This window comes from Channa argus, chromosome 14 (assembly GCF_033026475.1).
Source record: "Channa argus isolate prfri chromosome 14, Channa argus male v1.0, whole genome shotgun sequence".
Lineage (NCBI taxonomy): Eukaryota > Metazoa > Chordata > Actinopteri > Anabantiformes > Channidae > Channa > Channa argus.
This window is the reverse complement of record NC_090210.1, coordinates 5,236,504-5,259,479: the sequence shown is the minus strand read 5'-3', so window position 1 is coordinate 5,259,479 and position 22,976 is coordinate 5,236,504. Positions and strand designations below refer to the sequence as shown.

Here is a 22,976-nt window from a genome sequence, read left to right as displayed (position 1 = left end):
ATTTTGTCACAAAATCTATCAATTTCCTTACTGATAAAGGTAAGGAAAAGTATTAAAAACTTTAAAGTAAAACTTTATCTGCTATTCTTTCATCTGTTAAAGATATGGGGGGTGAAGGAGTTGTGGTTAAACAACACAGGACATTATATTGAGTTTTCTAAATATGGGTATTGCTCAATGGTGTTTGTCTGCATTACAATCTCCTATTTAATGATGCTAAAATGTGTAAAGACTTGATTGATTTACATTGCTGCCATCTTCTGGTGGAAATGTTTAGTAAAAAAAGCAACCACTCATTTTTCAGACTGAATTTCCCCGCCCTCCGTGTACATTACACAACCTTAATGTCAAGTTTTATATTCTGTCACTTTGTCCTAGACAGTTAAACACATGGGCATAAAAGATCAAAAGTAATTAAATCAATTAGAGTAAATCAATAATACTATATTTTAGAAATATCAAAGTATTTAGACCCCCTCAGTTTTTGCACACTTCACTCTGTTAGACATTTAGAATTGGTGTTATTTTTGCCTAACAATCTACACTCAAAAAAAAAATAAAAATAATGACGAGGTGAGAACCTTTTAGCACTTTTGCAAATATATTACAACTGTAACGTAACATTTGCACAAGTATTCATACACTATTCACACAATACAGTGCTAAGTCACCCTGAACTGCAACTTCAGGTCTCTCCAAACATGTTCCATTGGGTGTAATCTGGGCTTTGGCCAGTAATAGACATTTAAATATATATCTACAACATAAAATTGAGCAAAAAGTGAAGGGATTGAAATACCAGCCACTGTATTCACATGATTGTTGTTTTTGTGTTGCTTTTTTCTACCAGGACTCTGACTGGCCAAACTAAGTAATTGGGGAAGTGTCTTTGTCAGATGGGCAACCAAGATGATCCTTCTAACAAAGCAGCTGGGTGTTGGGTGGGGGCAGTTCAGTGACCCTACTCTTGCTGCATTTCCCAGATGGTGAGTACTACCACTAGCCTCTGTCTGAACTTACCTGAACCAAACAATATTTTAACAGCGTGGTGCACTAGTCTGTCTGATGTGCTTTTATTTTGTACTGATACCTCAACATGTTTTTTGTGAAAAATCAATAAATCACGTGAACTAGGAAGTTCTGGGAAGTCTATGCAGGACTTTAACAAATAATTAATCAGTGCAAGTATTCATTTTATTTCAAGCTTTGGACTAGAATAAACAAGCCTAAACAAATCCAACAGGTGCAATATGAGACAGCTGCTGCGTAACAGATCTGCTGTCATCTCCGTAGCTGAAAAATAATATGCCATGTGGAGACAACATGCTGGGTAAGTTAGAACAGCAGTGGCTGGTTCCATTGGTTTAATTGACTTGACTGAAAATCCCAACCACCTGCACAGTTGTGGCTGCTGTCAGTTTAAATTGCTACACTATGCATCCTTTAGGACCTGGTGCGTCCTCTAGAGGGCAGTAACAAAGCTCCAACCAGGCAATGAAAAGACGGCTGTCACAAGAGAGTAAACACACCAGGGCCATAACAAAGGCCGAAACAACTTGTGGCAAAAGCCAAGCTGAGGAAAATGAAACAAATATGTACCTGGCTCTGTCACAAAGTCACCCAAGTCACCCAGGTGATGTGTTGTTTCAGAAGTCTCAACACATGTGTAGGATGGAATTGCAGGTGTTGAATTTGTTCTGAGGTTGTCTCGAACACACTAATATCTTCTTCCTGAAATTGTGGAAAATAAGATAAACTTAACCTTTTTCACTTGGTTTATGCATCCTTCTTCTTATTTATTTATTGAATACTTTAATACTTCAACTATCCTTAGTGTTTTAATTTACTCAGGCACCCAAGATTGACGTTAATGCTACACATTCTAAATGCTGTTACCGGACTAAGAAGATGACACTAATTCACAGACATTATACAATATTCACAATAGTCATTATAACTAGCATTTAATGGACCATGGTCTAATTAAAACTATGAAAAAAAAAGCGATAATTTACCTGGAGCAAAACCAAGACTTATCCATCTGACTGTTTGCTGGAAGAGGTCACAGGTAACTAACTAATTAAAGCTTGCAGTTAGTCACCCAACGGTTTTGACTATAGGGCTTAACAGATCTTACAAAACACGACATTGGTCTTGGAAGACTTGTAAAATACCAGTAATGTGACAAACACTTTACTAGATCCTCCACCTTCTGATTTTCCCTTAAAAAGTAAATGCTGCCAAAATGAGGGATTTAATTCTGTTCTAGGCGAATTATCCCTCTTTTTCTGTTTATGTATATTAAATTAATTTACAAAAGACCTTTTCACAGCAGACAATTAGACTTGATTCATTAACTTCTGTTTCATTATCAGGAAGTGCATCCCTGCAGTCATTTGTTATTGATAAAACATTATTAAATGCGGCTATTTATTTATTTATATATTTATTTTTTTTCTAGGGGTATGAGCCAGCTGGCTCCAGTCAGTGACGACAGAAAATGTGCCTCTATTATGTTTAGCAGCAGATGGCGCCAGACCTTCACCTGTGCTCACTACTGCAGTTTGTGATTCAAGTTTTTGATAAGATGTTTTCTTGTCATTTGAGCCTATTTTATTTACAGCCAAAATAGACATTATGTTGAAGAAAGCTCTGTTTTGAACCAAAATGATGTCCTGTGTATCAAGTTGGTGGTAGAACCATGTATTGACTTACCCCAGCTAATACACCCCAAACACAACAAATCTGATCCTAGTATATGCTCCAATATTTGCATTGTAATCAGAAATCTACATTTTTATGCAGAATTTGTACCTTTGACTATATGATAGTGGTCACGAACATGAATGCGGAGCCTTTGATGCCAATTAGGCCCCAATCCTCTGACTAGAAATACAAAAAAGGTAAAGAGGCTGCAGTACTTGTTGCAGGTGATCCTTTATTCTTGTGTTGTTATTTGGTAGTTAGTAGACAATCTGTGGGAGCTTGAGCCCATCAATTCTGGCCCTCTAAAGTGGGGATTTAGGGACTTACATAGGGTTAACACCCTAAGATTGGAGCCCTCCACTGCCTGTTTGAGAGATTACACTCTTCAGTCTCCCATTTTCACCTCTCTGTCTAAGTAGAACAGTGGGAAGTGTTGAGGGTGTTCATTAAAGACATGCCTCAGCTTGACATATCTACAGGGAGGAAGTGGTGATAAATGAGTGTTGAGTGGCTTCATTTAGTAGAACATCACTTCATGTGTGCAGCTGAATTCCAAGGAATCTTTGGATAAGATTATGGTAAAACTCTTGTAATGATAATTCTTGCAATCTAAACTACAATATGCTGAACATTGAGCCAGGAATAAATGCATATGTTTACAGAATGTGCATGCAAACATGAAACATGCATTGGTTTGATGTCTGCACATTGCTGGTTCAAGCAGGAACCTTATGCTCCATTTCTTTCTAATGTAGAAATGAGGAGTGGAAGTAAGCCATGCTGCATCTTTCATGATGGTCTGCCATGTTCAGAGCCCCTGTCTCACTATCTGTCCTGCCTCTGCCCTTCTTCATCCCTACTTGCATGACATTTGGAGAGAATATCACAGAACCGAGAATATCACCAAGCCTTACTCTGGCAGAAGGAGATACCATTTACTGTAGCTCTACTGTAGGTGCCAGAAAAATTACTCAAAAAAACATTGTAAAGCTGAGTGTTTGCTCTATTTTTAACGACTCGGTTTCCTCAATTGGATTTAATTGATTGGTATAATGGTTTTTATTAGATTCTTCATTAGCTTGTTAGAGCAGTGAATCAATACATAATTACGTCCGTGAATAAACCAATGACCAGGCACCTGCTTCAGGGCATCCAGTCGGGATTTGTAAACAGTCAATAAGGTCACAATGTTATGTTAGTTAACAAGGCGGATTGGCTTATTATTGGCTTGTCAGTAAATTATTATAAGATATTAGGATATAAGATATATATCAAACTAGAAAATGGATCAGGTATATATACCTGAATGCCTACTGCAGCCCATACAATAACACCACTATACTCTATCTTAAACTGAATATAATACTTTCACAACTTATTTGATCTGCTTTGACAAACAGATGCAGTCCAAGACTCTAAAACTTCACTTCAAATCCAGTGAAAAGTAATTTGAATACAGTTCTACAAGATTTTAATAATGTATTCAGGCGGATTCAAGGTAGCTGCATTCCTCTATGCATGCTAGTCTCTGTGTGTCTGTAAGCGTGTGTGAAGTGAAAAAGCTGCCATTGTATCTTATTTCACCCGCCATCCTGTCCCTGGTGGAGTGTCATCCACTGTTCACAAAACAAAGTGCTGTTGTGCAAAGATGGAAATATTTGTTTAACCTATTCACCCCTGAGATTTCTTTACTGTATGTGTTCACTGAACTCTGATGGGATCTAAATACATCCTTTAAAATTCTACATATGGGCTGTGCAGGTCAAGCTGAGGCCTTTGTGTATGTGTGCGTATGAGTGTGCTCACTTGGCCTGGATAGAGGGACTTGCTTTGTATATGACCAGTCGGCCATATTCCTCATTCCTTTTGACTGAGCATTTTATCCCAGTGAGATCACACCAACTGGGTTTACAGGGCATGAGGCATGTTGATGACGCCTCATGAGAGCAGTGTTTAAACAGGGATGCAGAGAAATGCTTTATAATTTCACCCTGCTTTACTTCTTTATCCTCAAACCAAAACAAATGCCTGGCTTGATAATCGTATGCAGCACAGCACCGTGGTTCATCCATACCCTGCTGAACTCACCAGGGTGGTGTTGCTCTGTTTAGCTCCCCCTCCCCTTGCTTTATTTTTAACAACCCCATTATCCCCTTCTCTTCTCTGAACGACAACTAAATGTTTTGTTGCCTCTAACCTCCTACTTCAGCTCCCACTTTTTTTCCACTGCAAAGTGCAAGACAGAACCCGAGGGAGGGGGAAAGTGATGGGGAGAAGGGTGGGGGTTAAGAGAAATGGAGGGAAGGGTTGTCGAAAACAACAGATCTCTGCTTCCTAATCCTTTTGTGTTGATGGTGTTAATCCATCCGAACAAACCCAGTCCCCGTTACCCCACCCCACTCGCACCACTTAACCTCCCTCAGCCTCATCCAACCTTCTTCATCATATACCAGACGATCCCGACACATAAACAACCAACAGCACTACAGAAACGAAAACGTCCCTCAGACAACCTAGTGTCATTTGCTTAAGTACCGACTGACTATCCAGATTTGAATGGCTGCAGCAGCACCCTCTTGTCAAACACGCAACTCAGATTCAACTCTGTCGCTGCTTTCATCCCGTTCATCTTTGTGGCCACTGGGAACAAGTCTCTATGCTGGATTCTTCACTTTGTTTGTCTGTGAAAGCATATTTTAATCTTGCATCAGTAATTCAGTGTGTGTATTGGAAGTATTGTTTTCCCTTTTTATTGTATTTGCATTCATGCATTTGATCTTTTTGTTTTGCTGTGCTTGTTTTGGCTACTGTACATGCAGTGAATGCACTTGAGAGCAACACAGCGTCGTCACTGGAAGTGTTTTTGTGTCATGGTCTTGTTTACGAGCTGTAAGAGAGAGGAATAGGGGCGGGGGGGCATCGGCAAAGTGTAGAGCAGTTGTTGCCGAGGAAAGAGGAGGTTGTGTCTAATGAGGTCACACCCTGGCAACCCAATGACTCCTCCCATTCATATGCCCCCTCCCCCATCTTTCCGCTTCGCCCTCTCTGAGTGTGCCCACCCACTGACCCCCCCCCCCCAGCCCCTTCACCCGCTGACAGAGAGAGCTCTCCGTGGTGCTGAAAGCAGAAAAACAGAGCAGTTACAGTGTAGATGAGACACACTAAACAAAAACAACAAAATAACTAACCGGAGTTAGAGCATTTGAAGATGACTAAAAAAAACACAGAGCAAGAGAAACAGTAGTGCAGGAAAAAGAAAGAGGGAGAGAGGATGACGCTCTAGTGGAGGGTGACTACAGTAGGCAGTGGGCGTGTTCTTCTTGTTGTGATCTATACTTGAGAAGACCGGTGTCATTTGCTCAGGCATCAACAGACTGTACAGATGTGTGTGGCTGAGCAGGACAGAGGGAGCCAGCAGGGAAGGTAATACCTGGAAATGCATACTACTCTGCTACACCTCAGTGTTAACCTTCAGGGCACCGTAGATAAGGATTCCTATCACCTGTGCATAAACTGAGACATTTTAGGCATTTGGACATATTGAAGCAGAAGGAGTGATATTTGGGGAGAGGAGCATTAAAAAGTGTGTTAGTGTGAATGTGTGTCATGCCTGCAGTTGCGGGTGCGGTCTGTTGCTACGCTGCATCCTCCTTTCATCTCTAGCATGTGCAGATGTGTGGAGCAGTGAAGCTGGCACCTTGCTTGGAGTTTGGCAACATCTGGACTGGAGGGGTTTTATCTCCCTTTTCTCCACAGGGGAGGGAGCACTGGGCTGGGCACCCAATGGCCCAGCTAACCTTTAGCACCAGCTTTATCCTGGGTCACAGGGACACCTTCTAGCAAGCTAACCAGTTGGACCATACAATGGATGGAAGTCTATGTGGATTTAAGGGGAATAGTGCACTGGTGCTCCAGCATAGGTCCAAGTTCACTAGCGTGCACTGGACTCGTCAGGGAAAAAAAGAAGACACGTTGGTCTATAAACCATCAAGGACACAGCTCTATTGTAAGTATGCATCAATACTTGTTTACACACAAAAATGACCCCAAAACCCACAACAAAATTGTGGCAGCAAGTTTTTATCCTATACATATTGTACAGTATACAAAAACAAATGAAGTGTGGCACCTTCCTGCCTGGCTTTACTTGGTCTGCTGCACTGCGCTGATCTGTGTGTGTGTGTGTGTGTGTGTGTGTGTGTGTGTGTGTGTGTGTGTGTGTGTGTGTGTGGACAAGTGCCCACGCATGTTGTCACTAGACTATTGGCCTTGCAATCTTTTTGACATTGTGTCTCTAGAATATCCATACTGCCCTTCTCCTTTGACACGGTTGCCTGGCAACAGCAACAGTGTGCCACTTTCATTTACTTTTAAAGCAAAGTGCACCTCTGTGTTCCAACTGTTGACGATCATGTCAGCTGTGGCAAAAGGAAGGAGAAGAGATGACAGAAAAAAGACATAAAGAATCAAGTGAACGGAAAGACCCCTTAGAAGGGGGCTTTTTTGAGAAAAATCAGCAGCGGAATAGAAAGGGTTTTATAGAGATGAGCAACCAATTGTAGCATTTCACATAAATAAAATTTGGAATGACAATCCGATGCGAAAGGCTTGGGTGGTAAAAACAGCATGATAAACAAACTGATTCTGGTGCAGAGTGCTGCTGCAGGCTTACAGGGATTAGGCAGGCAAGCTTAATTCAGCTCAAACACTGTTTGAACTGTGCCTTCCCATTGCTTCACCCTTAACATGTCTAACTGGTTCAGCTCATTTTCATCAGAAACCGAGATTTACTTCCATTGTACAGCGTCAGATAACTGACTCTGCCTGTGCATCAGAGATAAGACCATATAATCAGAAGAAAAAATATCTCGACACCACTTGACACCAGGACTCTGTGCCCCAGTTTGAACAGTTCTCTAAGGTGATTCGGTCTGTTTGCTTGTTATCAGTCCTCCGCTTGTGCCTGCAAAAAAACTGGGCTACGTTGTGTTGAGGATGTGTTACAGGGAATGGAACTGGCAGATAAACCCATCGACCTAGGTCCCATGCTTGACTTATTGAAACACACCAGGTAGAAGGATGCTAAGAATGGCCAGACAATGGCCGTCCTCTCAGTTGGCCTTGCAATCTCCATCTGGCCACCCCACCCCCCCCACCCACAATCAGTGGTTCTCTCACAGATAAACAAGCACGAGTCTCAGGCTGATCAGAAAAACACTGACCTATATAAAGGCATGCACTGTCTTCTTCTCTTCCACCACTTGCCTGTTCGTATACTGATTCAGCTGTTGCACACTGTATTATCACGTTGCATGTAGTTGCACCAGGCACGTGCACACTGTATATCAGTGCAAGCTGAATAACATTATTAACTTCTCCATGCTGTGTTTGGATCTTAATGGACTAAAAACAATTGCCATTTAGAGGGCGTGAATAACACAATGCCAATGTCTTATTGAAGAAGCTTGTCTTGACAACTACACCCATGCTTTTTCTAATGACAGTGATGCTGTCATGGCTGTCTTTTTACAGAATCCGACGAAAGCAAGGAATAATTCAAGCAGAATGACATCTGTAAAACCATGCATCACAGCCTACTATTTTTCATTTTGTCCATGTGGTTTGTCCCAGGAGTACTACATGTTCACATCTGAGCACAGCTACAACTAGAGAAGATGAAAGCCCTCTTTTGGTTTCATTCAGTCACTCATTTGGTTAAAGCCAGTACTTTCAGCCAGAAAATGTGCAACGACAACTGAGAAAATGAGCAGCCGCTTTGCTCTGCAGCCAATAAGAAAACAGAAACACTGAAACTAAAAATATGAGTAACTGAATCCCCTGACTGTTTACAGTGTACAGTGCATTGCAACTTGCTGTATATAGGTTTGTGTAGCTGCACACTGCTGTGACTGGTGCATTCTTTAACCTTTGTGTATGTAGGCACAATGATTTGAACGACTTGAAAATATTTGGTAAATAATTTAATAAAAATAATCTTTGCAACCTTTCGGGAAAAGTGCCTGCTCTTGTGGACACATGCACGACTCAAATTCCTCTACCATTGTGAACCACGGCAAAAAAATTCAGCATGTGACATTATTGTTGCGTTGATAACATTTTTGAAAGACTAGTTACTGACCATAGTTGTCTATGAATTATTTGAATAATTTTATGTCTTAATAATTTTGACTAATGTTCCTATATCTCCTCATCAGAATGCTGTGAAAACACTTGAAGAAAGATGAGCTCCAAAGAGGAGGAATCTCTCCGTTTTTTCAAATATGTTGAGGAGAATGGGCTGAGAGCCTACAATGGCTTGGTAGCGCAGAACTTGGACCACACCAGGAATGAGCGAAATAGGACATTCCTCCAGGAGAAAAATGACAAAAAGAGAAAGCAGGAGGAAGCCATAAGGAGGTAGGAAGAACGCGCTTTAACAAAAGAACACAGAAAAACATCAACTCACAGGCAGATTTTGCACATCCATATCTAATTTTAGTGGGATGAGTGGGATAGTAATAGATAAATAATTCACTACTTTTGCTATAGTAGGTGAATTAGAGTCTGTGGTGTACTGTAAATGCAAGACTGTCACTGGTTTCATTTCAGGAAGAGGTTTTAGGGAATTGGGACAAGTGGCCAGAGGGCCCCTGTGGCAATGGCAGGTTGCCATATTTTGAGGTTTGCCACTGTGGACTGGTCCATCCCATGATCTATAGAAGATTTGATTAATTAATTGATTTAATTAATAAATGTTTCACTTGGGACACTATTTGGGACTTGTCCTTGGATATAAGTCACTGCTGCTCCATTTTAAGATGGAGGGTTTTTAGAGTGTGACAACCAACCAGTTAGGAATGAAACATGCTTAGAGGCTTTGTCATATTGTAGTGATGGAAGTATATTTATTTATCCCTTATTTGGAATTAAAATGTAATAATATGGAATGTGGTTTGAGGAAAAACTCGATACAGAATGTATGTCATGCAAAGTTCTTTGCTATATAAAACAAAAACTGACAAGGACAAATACAATTTAACAAAAACATGAATCTTTGTTTGGAGTTTTGGGTGCGAAAATGCCCTAATTATCTGTTTTTATACGCTTTAGTTTATGAAAATGCATCTTTTTGAACTCAAAAATGAGACAAGTAAGCTGCTGCACCTTGTTTTGCGTGTTGCATACGCCAGCAGTTATAGTAGTGACACTGTGCACAGTAACACTGTTGCATAGCATCGAATAATGTTCTGTCGCTCTGATACAAAGTGTTTTAGCAGATGTCGGGTGATTGTATTGATGCATTTTAGTGAATAAGCTTTTATATGTGTCCAGATGTGGGTCTTCTTAACCAATTTATTTAGGAATTTTCTGTCTTTACATTCAAAAAGAGCTCTTTCTCTGTTGCCCCTGTGATTGTCCGAAATGGGGCATTATATCACTTGCATGATAGAGTTGACTTTGAGTACAACTTTATAATACAGCCATCAGCTACAGTTCTAAAAACATTTGAAAATATATCTTGGACTTGCCAGAAAAATGTCCCTGCCTTCACTGTTATTGTTCCTGTACTGTAATGTGATGAAAGGGACATGGCAGTGCCTGAGGAACGTGGCATCTACTGTCCTACTATGCTTTCACTGTTTCTCAGCTGTTGCCAAAGCTAAAATATTAATACACACTGTCACTGGAGGAAGAGTCTAAAAAGGGCTTATTTTTCACCAGGCCTAAAAGTAGTCAGATGAAATTACCCATTTTTAAAGACTCTGACTAAGGGTGAAAAGGTATGAGGATGCATGTGTGCATGCTGTGTGTGAGCCAGCAAGTGCAGGTACATGTATGCTTGTGACCGTGTGTGTGCATCGACGTGGACACTAGGATAACGTAATATATGAGTGTTTGAGAAGAACAAATGGCCTGCATGGTTGTGTTATGAAGAAGGAGCTTGTTGGAGCAAATATGTTTAAGACTGCGGGTAAAAACTGTTAGAGATTAAGTGTGAGCTCAGTTGCAGAAGACGAGTTCTGCCTAGTGACAGCTGGAACAGCCATAGTCCAATCAGCTCATCACGCTAGGTTTGAGTAAGGCAGGCCTTCCTGTCTCAGTCCAGGTTTCTTTTATTATATTTCATCAGAAATTTGTTTTCCACACAGTCACATGCACACACAGATACACATCTACTAAAACGAACAAGTGTATTCATTAACACCCACCCCCCACCCCCCCCCCCCCACCCTCCAACACAAACAACACTCTCACTAACATTTGCTTATATTTCCATTTGCATGCAAATTTCAAACGGCTGCTTTCCCCTCTTCTTTGCCCTTTGTGCTGACATGTACACATTCATAAACATCAGTCCTTCTATCCCATGATCTCTCCTTGCTCCTGTAATTTTGTTTCCTGTGTCATGTGGTAAGAGGACCAGACCTGCCCCACAACAAGTCAACTCCAACTGGTCCAAGTGCACCTGTGGTTTGTCCTCTAGCCAATCACTGGGCAAATAGCCTATAAATAACCCAGTCACCATTACTCTAGGCACACCCACCCACACAAACGCATACAACCCATGTATACTGGTGTGCAGGCACAATCATAGCAGATGAACCCCAAAAATAAATAAGAGGAAAAGCTTGGTAATACCGTGGTGCTGACCTGTGGCTGAGGGTTGCAGATTTCTAGTTAGTATTTTATAAAAAACATGCTAATTAATATTTTTCCATAGAATATGAATGAATATCCTCTGAACATGTGTTTCCATGTCGGTCAGCTTTAATTACAAAAACATTGGCATGTGGATCTACAGGTTGCTGCAGACACCTTTCTCTTCTCCTGAGGAATGTAATTTCTTTGGTAAAAATATATTTTTTAGTTGATGTACACATCCAAAAATGGTATGATGTGCAAGTGCACCTCATCACTGTTGGGGGGACAGCTGGTTTTGTATCTGGTTTCTATAGATACCCTGTTGCTAGGCAAAGGTAACCCCCCTGACCAATGAACCCACCCTACCAAGCACCTTCTGTTCAGCAGCTGGCAAGAGGGGAGCAACAGTATAAAGGGTAGGGTCACACACACCTTCATAAACATCGACACATACCGTATGCACACCACTAGACACTAGAGATGTGTGAAACTACATGCCAAATAATTATTTTGTTTAAATTGAAATAGCTGCAATTACATTTGATTTCCTCGGATATGTTTAAAGTAATGTAGACATCAGGTATGTGTACTTCCAAATGCATCTTTATACCAACCGTTTTACATGAACACAATCTGATCTTCACACACATACACGCACACATGCACACAGACCTCCTTCCCCCATTCCCACAGTACACTCAGGCATCATTAACACTCCATTCAGCCTAATCATCCATTTATAGGGATTGATTGTGTACAGGCGGGGGACTTCCACTGTGTCATTTGGTTTGTGGTTGTGTGAGCAGCATCGGTCATAGCCAGGGTTAAACTTAAATCGATGCTTTGACTAACGAGACCCTGTTTTCAGTGGCACTAACACATGTAACAAGTGCTCGCTCGTCATTTGAGTCTCTCAAACAGAAATAAATACATATGCCAGCACAAATAGGATTACAAAAAAACACAATGCCATCACAGTTCTGTATGTCAATATCCTGTCAAAAAAGCTCCTAGATGAAACTTGTTTCTGTTGTTTACAAGTCTTTTCTTTCTTTTGTCCAATATAAATGAACAGATTTTACACTTTAAAAAAAAATCACATTCTTTTGCATCAAATATCATGTTTATATTATTTATATTTATATTTATTTTCTTTGACCCTTTATCTCTTCTCTATACCCCCTCCCTCTTCCCTTTTTCCATTTTAGGACAGGTGAAGAGATAGCAACCGAGGGCAAGCACTTACGTATGGGCTCTATTACCATGCCAGACCCCCAGGAACACATGCCTATGCCTCACCCACATGCCCTAGCCTGTGGGCAAGGCTTCTCCGTACGCTCCCAGTCCCTTCACTCTGTAGGTGGTGGGAACAGTGGGGGAGTAGGTGAGGAGGAAGTGGGCAGCCCGACCTCTAGGAAGCAGCCTCCACCCAAGCCCCGGAGAGACCCCGCCACAAAGCTGAGCATGTCGTCTGAGGCTGTGGACCACAGTCCAATGTCCACCTGCCGTGGGGAGAGATGTGATGGTGAGTGGTAGAGGCACTTGATACCAAACGGCTGTACTATATATAGCTGCACTCTGCAGTGCCCTCCTCAGCCCTGTTTCTCCCACAATGACATGACATCTAGCTCTTTACTGCTTACTTCAACTAAGCACCAAAGTGACATATTAATAAATAAATTATTCTGTCCAAGTACAATTGTTGAACCATGGTTAAAATATTTTTGGTTGCTCTAGACTAGAAAAAAGGAGGTAAGATCTTGCAGTTCAACGAATTACCTGTAAAGTGATATATAAAGACTTGTAAAGGTTTGTGAGACAATACATTGACTAGTCTGAAGTACAGTTTACAGATGTTCCACATTTATTAGATGCACAATATAGAACAATTAAGGACACCGACATCTATAGTACGTCAGTAACTTTACTTTAATTATACCTGTTTTCATTGTGCTCATTTACCTAATTCACATAGTTTTCTTTGCCCTACACATAAATCACATAGTGAATGTTTCCAAATTATATACTAAGTTGTTGAGCCTATAGTGCCAAGAGTGGAAGTAACCATATTCTGAATGAATGTGACATTGTAACGTGCTGGGAAAGTTTGTTTACTCTGGAAATGAATTGTTACTTTATTTTAAGAATCCTGAAGACTAAAAGAAGATTTGTGTGATACATGTTAATTTGAGCTTGTTATCATTGGGTGCAATTTGAATAGTTAATTTTCCAGGCTTTAAATATTGTCCTAGTTTCTATTGCTGAGAGAAGTGGCCCGTTTTACTATAATTAATAGTTTTATTATTAGTAACATATTCTGTGTACTAGATTGCCACTCCGGGTACTTCACCACAATAAATGGAGGAAAGAACTGGCTATAAGGGTGACTGGTCACACGTGTGGGTTGTCAGCTGCTCTCATTGCATTTTAAAAAGTCAGGGTTTTGCTTGTTTCCTATTTAAATTTGACTTCAAATATTTCATCAAGGCAAGTTACCAGTAAAAGCAAAAAAATGTCTTCCAGTAAAATCTGACAAGGCCAAAATGTAAAGATGCCTTGATAGAGATCCAGAGGAAGCACCCTAGACCAACGTCAGATTTCTGAAACAAAGTAAACAAAAACAGTATGATTGCCTGTTTGGCCATGAATGAAAACCAGGCCATAATTATAGTATGTCCACTTAGTGAAAGAAACGCTTTAATAATAAATACAGTATTAAGTATGTTATGTCCCTCAGATACAAGCAGTAGTAGATGCTTGGTTCATTTTTTTAAAAACAAATCACAGTGCATGTTCTGATTATAAAAAACAAAACAAAACAAATCAATTTTAAAGATATTTAAATTATAATAGACATGTATGTAGCAGTAGCCTTTAGCAAAGAGAATCACATGTTGCAGGAAGCTTTGACTCCATTTCAATTTGGATGTTTCGCCACTAACATGCTGTTTAGGGAGTTGTCCAGCCTGGCTCAGATTGGTGGGGATCTCTCTGTGTGCACACAGATCTTCCTGGGCACCACGGCAACCATCCCACAGAAACAAGACCCCCTGCAGCCCAACCAATCACAGCATCACTGAATAGCTCAAACCAATGGGGCTCCAGAGGTGAAGTGTGAGGCTTCAGAGCCAATCAGAGCGAGAGTGTGGGGGTGTCCCTTGCTGAGGGGAGGGTTGCGTGCTCTGTAGCTGCCGCTGTAGCAGGAAAAGGAGGAGCTTGTCAAAGTAGAATTCATTCAGGAGGAGCGATTGACCTAGATTCATTTTTCCTAGGAGGAGAGGGAGGGGGACGGGGTTGCGGGTAAACACATCCACGACAGGGGGAGGGGGAGAGTAGGGTGCAATAGAAAGAGGATTGGAGAACGATACAGAGAGTGAGAGATGTTTGGAGGGATAGATTCATCGTCATTGTTGAAACACATCTTCAAATTCGGCTTGCAAACCTGGTAGAGCTGTAATGTAAGCACAATTTTATGCACGTACAAATAAGCACGCAAGAACATTCTGTTGAATACTGGTAGTGAGGATAAATGCATGGTATGCAAAATATCATGCAAAGTTTTTTTTTTACTTTAAGTATTGTGAACTTAAACAAAAACCCTATATTATGTATAACTGTTCATCATATTTTCTGCAAAGCTACACATTCAGATCAGGCAGAAAACATTTTCCAGAAAGATCTTATTCAGAGTTTATGAAATTGTCAGTGGAAAATGCATACATGCTTGCCCTAATTTTCCTGTCTAAATGTGTAGGCGTGTGCAATATGTATATGTGTGCAGGCATTTAGTGATGGTGGTGAGTCATACAGTAGGAGAAGTGTGCGTGTGTGTGTTGGCCATCTGGTATCTGAATTATTAAAGGTGTAAAATCTGCTGTTTTAAAACTTCAGAGATGGTCCAGCTTTTACCTGTATCCCCCCTCATCAGTGAAAGTCACACCCCTATCCAAACATCTTCATGTTTGACCCACTGTAGAAATACACGGAGCACTTCAGTAGCGTAGAACGGCGTCTGCTATGAGTGAACTAGCATTAGGACCATACGGTACCACAGTATCTAGTCAACGTCAACACTGTATTATGGTCTCACTGCGCCACATCCAAAGAAATTCAACCTACAATGCTACGTCACCACTATCAGGAATAAGCTTCACAGTGTGTGTGACCCATATACTATACTCACATATGGCTGCAGTGCCATATATGTGACCTAGAAACATGCATATGCCTCAACTATTTTCACATATATGACTCACTGTAATGCTCTCAGCTATACATGCTGAAATACATTTGACCCACAGAACTGCAGTATTAATGCAATGATGCTAATGATTCACTTAAAAAAACTAAATCAGTAAACAGTTGATATACTATTAGTCTGCTGGTAATATAATGATAAATACTGTGTCAGATAGCTGGTTGTGCTTGTGATTGTGAATTTGATTTTCCCCAGTGGATTTGTGTTTTGACTTCTATTGTCTATCTTTTAGCAGCTCAAGGATGCAGTGAAGACTGCAGGAGGGTTCCGCCACCCAAACCTAAGAGGAATCCTAACACACAACTGAGTGTTTCCTTTGATGAGTCCTACATTAAGAGTCATGGCGGCAGCGGCGTTTGCCCTTCCAAACCACTCCACCACATCACCTCCCCCTGCGAACGCAACCCCTCACCTCCACAGAGTGACGAGAGCCCCACAGATGACTGTGAAGATGAACCTGTTTATATAGAGATGGGTGGGATTGATATCGAAGCACGAGAATCCTTGAAGAGTGAGGACGAGGAGCCAGGAGAGTCTGTGTATGAGGAGATGAAGTACCCAGCTCTGGATGATATGGAGTATCGTACTGACCCTGTGGGATGTCGCTCTGCATGCCCCACCCCAGCACCCTATGAGCCGGAGCCTCTCAGTCGCTGCTCCACACCTCGAAACATTCCTCTCTGTGACATTCCTGCACCTTTTCCCAATTTGCTCACCCATCGTCCTCCCTTGCTGGTGTTCCCACCAGCACCAGCCCAGTGTTCGCCCAACTCAGATGAGTCTCCCCTCACCCCTCTAGATGTAACCAAACTGCCCATGCTGGAGAACCAGTCCTACAGCAAATCCCCAACATCCTCCTCTGAGCCGCCCTCCTCTGCACACATTCGCCGTGAGCTCACTGCCACTCCGACACTCACTGTCTCTGGACGCTCGTCTGCACCTCCTTTGCCCTGTACCCTCTACAAATCCTCCTCCTCATCATCCTATCAACGGAGTCACTCTGCTTGCCCATCACCTGTCAGCATGGGCCGCTGTCTCACTCCTCTAAGCCTCATGCGTACGCCTCCCTTTGATACTCCTGCGCCATTTCCTGGGGGTCTGCCGCGGAGTGCCTCTGCCACACCTCATGGCAAAGGCTCACCCCCTCAAGACGGCGTGGGTCGACTCCATGGCTCTATGCAGAATGTGTCAACGGGGCGTTCACGGACACCCACCAGCCCATTGGATGAACTAACTAACTTGTTCACCACAGGAAGGAACATGCTGAAGAAAAATGCCAGTGGCAGAAAATCTAAAGAACCTGGAGAAAGTAAGTAATTTCATAAATTTGTCCTTAAAGCAAAGGGCATCAACTTCTGCTGTATTTATCTATGTCTCAGAATATCAAATAACTTCAACAACTTCTAGATTCTGTATGTTGTTTTCAAATCTTCATTACATTTTCTATGATATAGTTTGTTAAAATAGAAGACAGTCCTACAACACCTGATAGAAGCTGCAACTAAACAAGAGAGCACAAGAACCATTCTAGATTGTCTATGAATGACATACAGTAGACAAATAGGTCTAAATGCTTTTGATTAAGTGCAAACACAAACAGTAACTAACTAACAATAAGTTATTAAGCTGTACAGTGAATCGATCACTTTTACAGCACCATGTTTGTGCTGCTCTTTCCAACCTTCCATTTATTTAATCTAGACCCAGTGAGCCAAGTCTGATACAGATCATATGATTTAATCTGAGGGGATTAAGAGACTAAAGCAGACAGCAGGTCCCTCAAACCGACTCATGGTATTAGGTTATTAGGCAGAATTACTTTTAAATATGTAAACATCATGTTTAAATACAGATAGCCATGCCACAATCAAGACATTGCCAAAATATCAATGCAACTGTGAAGGAAAACACTTTTATCATTGCTTACAGTGATAAAAGGTTGTTAAAAGTTCAAAAAACAGATGGGAAAAACATTAATAAAATTACACAGACATTACTCATATAGTCAGTCCGGTGCCAGAAGCATTATCTAATGTAAATTAAATGAACACTGACGTATTTCAATTAATGCTTACATGAACTGAGATGTTATGTATACATGTTTGCTTTGCTATTTGATATTTTAATATAATCTATCTACTTATCGTGGATGATTGACATGGAATTTAACCCTATGTTTGAAACATTTTATGGCTAAATGAATTTTAAAGATAGAAACAAAAATGAATAATTAATAAATCTCCGTTCCTAAACAGATTAATTCAAGCACATTTGTACATAAATCTAAAAGAATGACAAACAGTCCACACATTTATTCTTACTCAGTGCTCTTAGCAACTACGACATAGCAACAGGGGAAGCAGTGGAAATCTCAGATTCTTATTCGCAGACTCCCTCCCCATGGCTAATGCAGCCAATCACAGCTCAGGGCATGCCGGTCTACAACTGAGCGATGAGCTCCTCACTGGGATAGCTGTGCCTCTAAAATCAAATTTCCCATTCTCTCTTCTGTCAGTTAGCTTAATGGACTCATGATTAAGGCAATCAGGTAGCTGGTGCTGGCGATGACGGGACTGGTGAAAGCTTAGACAGTTTGTGTTTTGTTTTTGTTTTTTCAGTTTTGACTTTTACAGATAAATACATCTTTAAAATGGTGTTAGTCCGGGCACATTTGCTGTTTTGTGTAATATGTGCAGTGTTGGTTCCTAGATAGTCAACAAATGCATTCTTCCCACTAATGTGTCACCAATGAGTCATTTGAATATATTTTCCCAGTCCCATATGGTTTGTAAACTGTTTCTATATATTCCATAGACATGAATATTGGGAATGTGTTGACAGGCCTTTTTAAATTATTTATTTTAATTATCCCAACACCTGTGTTGTGTGTATTGTTCTGTGACTGGCCATAAGCACACAGTTTAATGATCACACAAACGTAACACCGTATATGGAGTATCAAAGCACAGGATCCTTTTTTTTTCTCTCTCTCTCTCCTATGTCGAGGCAATTAAGGCACAAATAGCTAGACTGACCCACTTACGAACACCACAGTCATTCTCCCACACGTACAAATGCATCTGCAAATATATATGCTTGAGTAAGGTAATGTGTGTTAAAGCCTAAATGAAGGCCATATAGATAGACAGTCTATGTGTAAGTCAGTCATGCACACACAGAACATTTTTATTTATGGACACATTATGTATAATGTATTTACTGAGCCTTGAATCATGACATACATACCATTTGCTGTCAGCATCTGCGACACACTTATGCCAGAATATTTTATGTATACAAACTATAGAAAAGCATAAAATGTACTTGTCAATGAAGAAATGGGAAAAAAGTAAACAAGCACATATGAAGGTAATGGTTAATGGTTCATGTTAGGTGCATATTGGTCATCATGATGTCTTGTACTTGTTGGGTAAACTTTATAGTAAGAAATGCACATTGCAGTGACAAAATACCAAATGATCTACATATTTGAAATTAATTTGAGAAACACTTTAGAGTGCCATGAAATCAGCACAATTCTGAGGTATGTGACCCCACATACTGGTTCATCGGCACCTGCCTTAATGAGCATTGAGTGACACCTAGAGGACATTTCGTGAACTTTTTGACCAACGTGCAATTGACATATTCAAACTACTGATCGTGTTTACAATAGTTTTAACTAATGATAAAGATAAAAAGTGACTAATTATTTATTTTGAATGCATTACTAACTACAGCAAGACTAATTTTACATGTTAAAATGTTGGTCGAATAATTTAGTTTTTTCTTTAATTTACAGCTGAGTCCAAAAGCAAATCTCACAGTGAGTCCAAGCGTGAAAGCAAGGAACGACACAGTCACAGTAAGGAGTCCAAGCGAGATTCCAAGGAGCGCCACAGCAAGGAGTCTTCTCACCGGAGAGACAGAGATAAAGACAAGGACAAAGACAGAGGGAACAGCAAGGCAGAGCAGCTGCCCCATAGATGCAGCAGTAAAGACCGTAGCAGTGTAGACGCACCACCTGTTCGCAGGGACAGCAGGGACCATGGCTGCACCAATGTAGAACCTGTCTCTATGAGACGGGACTCCAAAGACAGAAGCAGCAATTCCTTAGAACCTATACCTTTGATAAGAAGAGACTCAAAGGACAGAGGGGTCAGCAATGGTGACCTGATGATAAGGAGAGACAGCAAAGATCGGAGTGGGGCACATGGAATGGAGTCTTTGCTGAAACAGGACAGCAAAGACAGAGATAGACTCCTAGATCAGCCACCTGAGCTGTTACCTAGGCAAGACAGCAAGGAAAGGGCAAGAAACAGTGTGGACTCGAGATATGAAAGCAGAGAGAGACTGCTGGATCAGCCGTCTGAACTCTTACCCCGACAGGATAGCAAAGAAAGAGCCAGGAATGGCATGGACTCAAAGCATGAAACCAGAGACAGAGCACCTGAGCTTCTACCCCGACAGGAAAGCAAAGACAGGGCTAAAACTGGAGCAGACTATAAGTATGATAGCAAAGACCATCGTCCTGATTTTTTACCCAGACAGGACAGCAAAGAAAGAACAAGGATCGAGATGGAACATAGACATGAAGGTAGAATAGACCAGCCACCTGAGATACTACCACGACAAGAAACTTCCAGAAACAGCAACAGCAAGGACAGGTCTGGGTACAGCTCTCAGTCCAAGTATGAGGGAAGAGAGAGAAACTGTCACAATGGGGGAGATCTTCCTCCTCCTCCACTTCCCAGGCAGGACAGTAAAGATGTAAACAAAACTGGCCTAGAGGTGAGACGGGACAGCAAAGAAAGAAGTCAGAATGGCACAGAGCAGCATCATTATGATCTGAAGAACACCAAAAGCCCCGCTACAATGGAGTTTAGGTGCGACAGCAAAGAAAAATTATACCGATCAGATGGCACACCCCGACGAGATAAGAGAGCAAATTACAGCACGGACCAATCAAAAGCACAAGAGAGGAAAGGCAGCACAACGTCAGGGCAGCATTCATCCACAACAACACCCACTCATCACGGGAGACCCTCTGGTAGCCCCCCAATGACTACGGGAACAGGAATCGGTGAGGATTAAAACGTCATATTGACAACCTTATGTTGTGGAGTATGTTGCCACATAAAGAGTAAAAAGGAATTTATTGATTTTCATTACCAACAACTAAATGTGTGATGTTTGATATTTTTTTTTGTCCTTCGTAGATGTAAAAGCAGTACCGAAATATGGCCGCTCACCTTCTATGCCTGCTAACCCCTCGCCAATGGGAACTCCACAAAGGAGAGCATCAGAGACACACCAAAGCCAGGTATACAGATGACTGTTGTTCCTTAAACATATGTTTAGCCTTTTACAGATCTGTCAAGTTAAACAGCTAACGTATTGACTTGTCTTTCAGATGCCCCAGATGCCATGGATATGTGGAGACACCACTATGCTAGAACAGATTGAGAGAAAACGCACCCTCTGCGCAGAGATCCGCTCCAGACAGCATCCACAACTGCAGAAATCTCTGGAAAGGCCTCCTCCTCCAGACAGGATTGACGACAGGAACCAAGAGCGGAATCCATGCAAGCAAGAAAGTGGTTCTGTTCTCCCAGGTTGGGGGAAAAGCAGCGGAGCCAAAAAGATTCGTCCTCCCCCTTACCCCACACAGAAAACCATATTTTGGGACACGGCTATCTGACAACAACCACACGCTTACACCTCCCATGCCACACAACCCCAAATTACCCACTCCCTCTTTCATCTTGGTTGTGCCGATTCTTTCCTGCCAACCAGCGATGGCGGGACAACTAATAAGAGCACCAGGAAGATCATACTCGGTGATGTCAAAGGACAATGGTGGTTACCATAGCAATATTTCTGCTCGTTCAGGTTGTCATGTTTTCTTATCATCACTGGTGATATTTGATATTTTTCTATTTCCCGTGACTGGATTCTTGTAATATAATTAGTAGTATAGATATTTGATGAATAGATATTTTCTAAATGAGATGGAAATTAAAAAGCAGCTTAAATAATGTACAGTAGGTGTAGATGCAATCTAATGTTTGTTTTTATATTTTTCTTTTTTATTTCACAATTGAAAGTATAATCTATCAATACTTGTACTGTAGTAGCATCATCTTCTCATGCTCAACTCTCTTTTGTGCTCAGAAGCACTAAAATAATTGGACTATTCACTTCTGCCTATATATATTTTGCATTTTCACTGTTGTATTGTAAGATGAGGAGTTAAAGTCAACAGGCTTTAGACTTCAGCACCCCCCATGCCTGGTCCAGTATGTTGTAGAATGCACAACAGTTGGTCCTATACGAGAAACAGGAAACTCTGTGTGCTTCAGTTTGTATATTACAGTAAGAAGGTGTGTAGTCACTATGTAAAAGCCTTTGGAAGCGGTAAAAATGTCTTACAGGTAAACCTGTTTGCTGGCATGTTGCAGAAGACAGAGAAAGTGTAAAATGTTTCAGCTGTATTCTAAGATACACTATGAGGGTGGGATGGGGAGGTAGTAAATTAGAACTTACATTATAAACAATATAATTTCGAGAACCAGCCAAAGCCTGTAAAAGCGATATATAGGTGTGGTTGCACTTTGGACGTTTGGTTATATGAAAAGGTACTGGTGGCAATAGCTGGTGAATACTAGTGCCCTTACTTTGCCATGCACACTGCAAGCACCACGACACAGTGTAAATACTTGATGCCAACAACCAGCCTGTACAATCAACACCTGAGCTTTTAGAACATTTCTTGATTTTACTGCTAAATATAATAGCCATATGCACTTGCTTAAGAAAAACCTTTCAAGATTATGCTGAAATATATATTTTTGAAAATTAAAGGAGTTAGGAGATGTGCCATGTAAGTTTTCATTTACTGGCTGGGAGGTCAAGCCTCAGGAGACTGGCTGTGTGTGACATGCAGTCATCGACGATTGGTTGTCTCTGACAATATTCCCAATTCAATTGGCTGGCAACCATTGTAGAGATCAAATCATTTAAGGACCTATAACATGGCAACAGCTCTAACCAGTCCCAATAACAGGAGTTGTTCTGTCCAATGGCCTAGAAATATTTGAGGCTGTGTAAAAGTAAACTGCACTACACATCATCTTCCATTATATTTAATCAGGCTGGTTATATACATGTCCCTCTCCCTCTGCTCTCTCCCTCTACCTCAACTTTCTTGTTACATCATCAGAATTGGCTCTCTTTGCTCATTCAAATGCAACATCAACATTGCCAAAATACTACAAGTGAGCTAGCCCTCGGAGAGCAAGTGCAGTACCCCCTCTCTGGTGAGAATCAGTGCTACAGAGGTCCCTGTTTTACCTGTATGTGTGACTGA

The 22,976-nt window shown here is 41.2% G+C and overlaps 1 protein-coding gene across 5 annotated transcripts; it reads left to right on the top strand.

Annotated features, from left to right (window-relative positions):
• The first annotated feature begins 860 nt into the window (after positions 1-860).
• On the top strand, positions 861-22,525 carry nyap2b (neuronal tyrosine-phosphorylated phosphoinositide-3-kinase adaptor 2b). 5 transcript variants are annotated; one of them, XM_067473967.1, is made up of 7 exons: positions 861-986; positions 8,922-9,123; positions 12,558-12,874; positions 15,840-16,916; positions 19,410-20,690; positions 20,827-20,930; positions 21,021-22,525. In XM_067473967.1, exons 2-7 carry the CDS (start codon positions 8,948-8,950, stop codon positions 21,306-21,308), a joined length of 3,243 nt encoding a protein of 1,080 aa, XP_067330068.1. In that variant the 5' UTR covers positions 861-986; positions 8,922-8,947; the 3' UTR covers positions 21,309-22,525. The 5 variants fall into 5 exon arrangements, with proteins under 5 accessions (XP_067330068.1, XP_067330069.1, XP_067330067.1 ...); XM_067473968.1 differs by lacking the exon at positions 861-986 and adding an exon at positions 5,788-6,712 and having other exon boundaries at positions 15,843-16,916; XM_067473966.1 differs by lacking the exon at positions 861-986 and adding an exon at positions 5,788-6,712.
• The last annotated feature ends 451 nt before the right edge of the window (positions 22,526-22,976 follow it).